The sequence below is a fragment of the Momordica charantia genome (assembly GCF_013281855.1).
Source record: "Momordica charantia cultivar OHB3-1 chromosome 5 unlocalized genomic scaffold, Mcharantia_2.0 BLBB01000005.1, whole genome shotgun sequence".
In the NCBI taxonomy this organism is placed as follows: Eukaryota; Viridiplantae; Streptophyta; class Magnoliopsida; order Cucurbitales; family Cucurbitaceae; genus Momordica; species Momordica charantia.
Window position 1 is genome coordinate 7017875 of NW_028275163.1, and position 5998 is coordinate 7023872.

A 5998-nucleotide genomic window follows, 5' to 3' on the forward strand; every position below is an offset into this window, starting at 1 on the left:
TTTTTAGTACTATAATAGCGGGAATACCACTCCCATTCATTGGTAGCTACATCAACATAATTTATAAATATATAATGTCTATAAATACTAAAGAGTTATTTATAAAAGCAAAATCATAGTGTGAATAAAGAGGATATGTCATAATATATTAGAAAATTTTCTCTCGTCCAAATATGTTAAATAAAATAACGATTTAATAACAAATCAAACTTTTTGTTAATAAATTTTAATAGATGCTTTTACAAAAGGTCCCAAATGAAACTTTCAAAAGATTAAATACCAAATCCAGAGTTACACAAAATATGAGCCACTCTTAAAACATAGTTTGAAAAAGTGCCATGCTAAGACTAAAAACAACAGTATAAAAACAACATCGACTCTAGAAAACCACCCAACACAATCCAAATCAACCAGCCACTTGAGAGAGTTCTGTAGAAGAGTGGGGCGTATTTGGGGACAGCTAGAGTGTTCTGTAGCTGAAAAGTGCTTAGCAAAGGACAAAATGTGTCAAAGTATGATTAGAGAAAAAAAAAAAAACTCACAAAAGGAGAGCCGTGACGAATGACAACAACAACAAAATTTAGAAGCTATCCAAAGTCAAGTCATAAAGACATGAAATCATACCCAAAGTTCAGAAGACACCATCACTGCCTTCTCTTATGCTGCTGCTGCTGCTGTCACTCTTTGGTGGGGTCTTCTTCTTCTCCACCATTTTCACTGCAATGATCTTCTTCTTGGCAGATTTGTGTGTGTTTTCTTGAGGAGCCTTTGCAGAGCTTGACTGGGTATTTCTTGGCATTCAGCTCCAGCTTCCGCAGAGCTGCCTTCCCAAGATCAATCCCACAGATATCAGCAAGCCTAACTAGGTACAGCAAAACGTCTGAGAGTTCTTCCCCAAGGTGTTGTTTCTCTTCTTCTTTCCAGTCAGGAAGCCCTCTTGGAACCTCCCCTTTCCACTGGAATATCTCAGATAACTCCCCCACTTCTCCCACCTGAGAGAATCCCAAAACAGAAAACAAATCATAATCATGAACAAGATAACAAGTTGAGAGAGGGGGTTAGAGAAACTGACAAAGAAAATACTGTTAAGACATTTTCCATTTGACAGACAAATTAAAGGACGGTTGGGTTCTCTATGTTTCAATTCACAAAACCAGACAAAAACTTGGTAGAGAAACTATATGATTCATTGAGCAATAACCCACTAAATGGAATGGCTATCATGATTCTCTGCCTACGTTTTAATTCACTTTCCATAGTTTCAAATAGCAATCGGAAGCTGCTTTTACTGTTCCTAAAATTTGAGAATGATTGCTTAGTAAAATATAAATGAGACAGATTCTGGGCGGTCATATCGGTAAAATCTACTCAGAAGAACACCAATATTTGGTCACATACGCATTAAGTAATTTCAAGCCAAGCAGAAATCATACTCCCAAAATCTTCTATAACGCAACGTAACTCCAGTCATCACAAGAATAGCACAAAATAGTTAGAGAGAGATGCAAAGTTCAGTCAAACCCTAAACGAATAAGAGAGAGTATCGAAGAATCCATCAACGAACGAGAAATCCCCAATAGACATTATTAGCACAAAACTGGTATAAAAAATAGTAAGAAAAGGACGTCGATCGGCTGAAACTGTTTGATGATCCTCTCATTTCTCGTGAAAAATAAACCGAAAAATTTTCTTTCAATTAGTTTCCGACTGCGATGAAGAGAGGCGGAAGAAGATATATATATATATATATTATTCAAATTCTAATCCACATTGCAAAGGCGTAAGAAAACAGGAGGCATTACCATAGCCAGAAGGAGATTTCTAGGGCTATGAAACTGATCCCAGTCCCTCTCTCTCGCAAACTCCGCCATCTTCGTCTTCAAGTCCTTGAGAGTGACCTCTCCCCCGTCGGCACCGTCCGCCATCGCCGACCGCCGCTCGCTCGCGCTCACTTTTCCTGACCCGACCACCGTACGCAGCGGAAGCAGAAGCAGAAACGGCCGCCGTTTACGCGCCGGAAACCAAAGCGTTCGTGGTTTTATTTATTTATTTATTTATATAGTGGTTCGCTTTTTTACTTTTTTTTCAGTACGATCACGGGAGGGAGAATTAATGACCGGGGACGGGGAAATGCCGGTTGGTCTGACGGGGTTTTTATGGCTCCGCGACAGTCAGATGTCGGTTTTTGGCGTTGCCGCTGTGCCCCTCGTGTTTTGTAATTTTGGGATTTGGAGGGACCACCTGTTTGTTTTGGCATGTACAGTTTCGTTGATTTTTTGTTTTTTTGTTTTTTTTTTCTGTTTTTTTATTTTAATATTATTTTCATAAATTTTGGTTAATTTTAGTATTTATACTTTCAAAATGTTCAATCTTGGAGTTATTTTTTTTATATGCATGTGTGCAAGTTAGTTTACACACACCTCGATTAATCTCAGGTGCATCTACTGGATCATATGATCGAGAAACACAAAGGAATTAATTCTTAAGGTAAACGGTCATCATACAATTCGATCTTTGTATCTTATAAAGTGACCATTTTAGTCACTTAAATTTATTTTTAATCTTATTTTCTCTATTACAATTTCAACACGACATTGAACTCAATATATTTCTTAAAATGTAATCGTAACTTCATATTAAATAGTTTCTGTTATGTGTAATACATGAGTTAAATTTTGTAAATAGGTATTAAAAATTGTCCCTTTTTAAAAGTATAGGACCAAAGTGATCATTTTAATAGCACATAAATTAAAATGAACTAATTATATGTTAACTTACCCATAATTGAAATCAAATCAATCGAAATGAGAATAGTATTCAATTGATGTTATTTACTAGGAATATCGGAATCATAAATTATTTAAGGTTGTTACTAAAACTATCTGAAATTATAATAGAGATATAAACCTATCTGAAATTACAATCGTAATTAACCCTGCGCACCAAGCGAGCATATATGCCTCCACCGCGACCCATCGGCCCACCACTTGCACACCCAACGTGGCACACATGCCATCACCACGACTTGTTAGCCCACCACTCGCACACGCCACGCTGGGTGCGTAAGGCTTGGGCCGGTGGACCGTGGTGGTGGCGTATCTGTGCCACGCTTGGTGCGTAAGGGTTTGGTCGATGGGCCACAGTGATTTCAAGAGTGTTGGCACTCTCCACGCGTGCGTACTGCTAGTGAGGCCGTGATGGTAGTGTGTGTGCCACGTTGGGTGTGCATAGAGCGCATCGCATGCGTTAGTGATGTGAGCCGCATAAAGGCGCGACCCTCCAAATGGGAGTGCGGTCATCATGGTCGTGCTTTAGTATGAGTTGTACAAGGGATGTAGTTCTTTAGAGAGGGCGCAACCAACATGACCGTGCTTGATGTGTATAGGCTGCACAATGTGGTGTGAACTTTCGAGGCATCCCGAGCAGATACCCTCAACCCTTCTATTAATTTGAGATCTGGATATTTTATTGACATCAATATTTAAAACATTAGATTCGATATATATGATGGAGAATATTAAGAAAACCACCATGAATTATAGAGATCGTTAGAATCCCTCAAACTTTCAATTTTATCGAGCATCATCCTAAGCTTACTATGTGTGCTAATTGAACCTTTGTAGAATGTACTAACCACTTAAAGAATGGTTACAATCAAACTCTGAAATTAAAAATATTGTTAATATCTCTACTCGTTTATTTAGATCGAAGGTTTAAATCATCTCTCTCACATTTGTTGTACTTAAATAAAAGGTGGGTTGTGCAGTTTTCGTATCTAAGTATTAATTACAATCATTCCTTAAGCTTAAAGGGTGAAATTGATCAAATTTCACTTCGAGGTCGGACGTTTGATCCCCATCCACACCATTGTTGTACTAAAAAGAGAAAAAATGGTGAAATTGATATATTAACCACCCATATAATTAGTGGTGGTTTTTACAATTTTTCCTATAAAAAATTATACCACCTAATTTAGTTTGTACAAAAAAAATTTAGTAAAATTAGCAAAATAGCAACCATATTTAATTTTTTCAAATATAGCACTTTTTTTTTTTAAATGAAGGTCCAATTTGAAAATGACAAATTTACTCAAATGATATACATCTGTAATATATTTATAATATATGTGGTTACTGATATATGCATGTGATATACATCTGATATACTATTGATATGAGTGTCTGATATACTTGCAATATGTATCTGATATACATCTGATATACTACTAATATGAGTATCTGTACAATATGTATGTGATATACATCTAATATACTACTGATATGAATGTCAAATATACTGTTGATATACTACTGATTTGAGTATCTGATATACTACCACTGCTAGAAATTCGGTCTACCGTGACGTTTTTTTGGAGTCATAAAAATCTTTCGTGACGTTTTTACGAGACGTTTAAAAAACGTTACCAAAATTAGCACACGTGACGGTTAATTAGCATCACGAAAGACATGGACTTCCACGACGTTCATAAACCGTCATGAAAAATGATTTCGTGACGATTAAAGAATGTCACGGAAAGACCTTGAAAAGGGGAGGAGAGGTCACGTGACATCCTTTCGTGTTTAAACGTCACGAAAATTGTATTTTGTGACGGTGTTCACGTCACGAAAAGTGAATTTCGTGACGTTTGATAAGCGTCCTAAAAAATATTTTGGTGACGATTTAAAAACGTCACTAATGATTTCATTTTGTGACGGTAAAAAGAGAGCCACTGAATACGTATTTAATTTTGACTGTAGATGTCGTCGAATATAAATATCACATTGTTAAATTGTCGTTCGAACACGCAAATATATTAATTTACCATAACAAAGTTGAAATATATTAAACATGAACAAGGAAGCTAATATATTAATTTAGAATGTATTAGTATTCTCAAATACAAATTACATAATTACAGAATTATGTATGTTCTTTACACACCAACCCTAAATTACATAACCCAATCAGACGGTGCAAAACCACCCATACCATTCCCAGCTTAGTTATTCCCTTCACCATCTCCTCTCCTACAGTAATACTATGCTGCCCTCTCTTTCCCAATCCAACACTACTATATAACTTCAGTTGACTTCCTAAACCCACACAAATTTATATTTCTTATGGGATTGACTTCCCAATCCAACAACAGAGAGGCAGAGAAAGAAATGAGTTTGGAATTGTACCTGAGAAGGAGAAGAGGAAGTTGTTTCGATGGCAGTGACTGGATTGGCTTGTTCTTCTTCTTTCTTCAGAGGTTGGGGGTCTTCGGTGGCCGAAGAGGACTACGCGGCGCTGGCGGCGGCGAAGACGGCAGCTCTGTAAGTGAGAGTGGGAAAGCCGGTGAGATTCATGCCGATGATGAAGAACGTGAAGTCGAATAGAGAGGGCGGCAGAACAAAGAGACACAATGGGGAGTCGTTTAGAAATTAGGGATTTCGTCTGAAAGGGTAAAGGGAGATTTAGGGATTTAGTTGAAGGAGAAGTTTTTAGGAAACCTTAACCCTTTTAGAGAATACAAAATAATTTTTAAAAGATTTTGTAGTTAATTTTATTTTTTTTCCTCTTCTCTATGTTTTGAAATTTACATTCTACAGAACAAAATTTGTTTTTTTCAAGATTTCCTTTCTCAAGATTCATTAAATCTTTTCGATGAAGGAAAAAATATATGAAAATATTGGGTATTAAATATATAGGTAAAATTAGAAAGTAAAAAAGAAAAATCGCAATTATTTGATCCTCAATATTTAAATAATATTTTGAGAGAAAAATTTCGAATAAATTTTAGGCTTGTAGACTTTTATGTTTTCTTAACTTACATTCCAACAAATTAGCTTAAAATAGTTAAATTCTTTATTTTTTTTCTCCAGTTTTGTAATTTATAAATTTCAACAAAAATTTGCATTTTTATTTTTCTTATGATTTGCAATATCAAATTGCAATCCATTGTATTGAAAATGTAAGCATTATTTAAATCTTTTTGGATTAATGAAAAAAATCC

At 35.8% G+C, this 5998-nt stretch overlaps 1 protein-coding gene across 3 annotated transcripts; it reads right to left on the reverse strand.

The window, feature by feature from the left end:
* Nucleotides 1-237: 237 nt before the first annotated feature.
* LOC111014625 (uncharacterized) lies at nt 238-2049 on the reverse strand. 3 transcript variants are annotated; one of them, XR_002601919.2, is made up of 3 exons: nt 1803-2049; nt 625-992; nt 238-476 (listed from the first exon to the last, which is right to left on the reverse strand). XR_002601919.2 is itself a non-coding variant. In XM_022289415.2 (2 exons), the coding sequence occupies exons 1-2, from the start codon at nt 1923-1925 to the stop codon at nt 678-680; spliced, it is 438 nt and encodes a 145-aa protein (XP_022145107.1). In that variant the 5' UTR covers nt 1926-2048; the 3' UTR covers nt 238-677. The 3 variants fall into 3 exon arrangements, 1 of the variants encoding a protein (XP_022145107.1); XR_002601918.2 differs by having other exon boundaries at nt 238-486; XM_022289415.2 differs by having other exon boundaries at nt 238-992; nt 1803-2048.
* Nucleotides 2050-5998: the final 3949 nt, after the last annotated feature.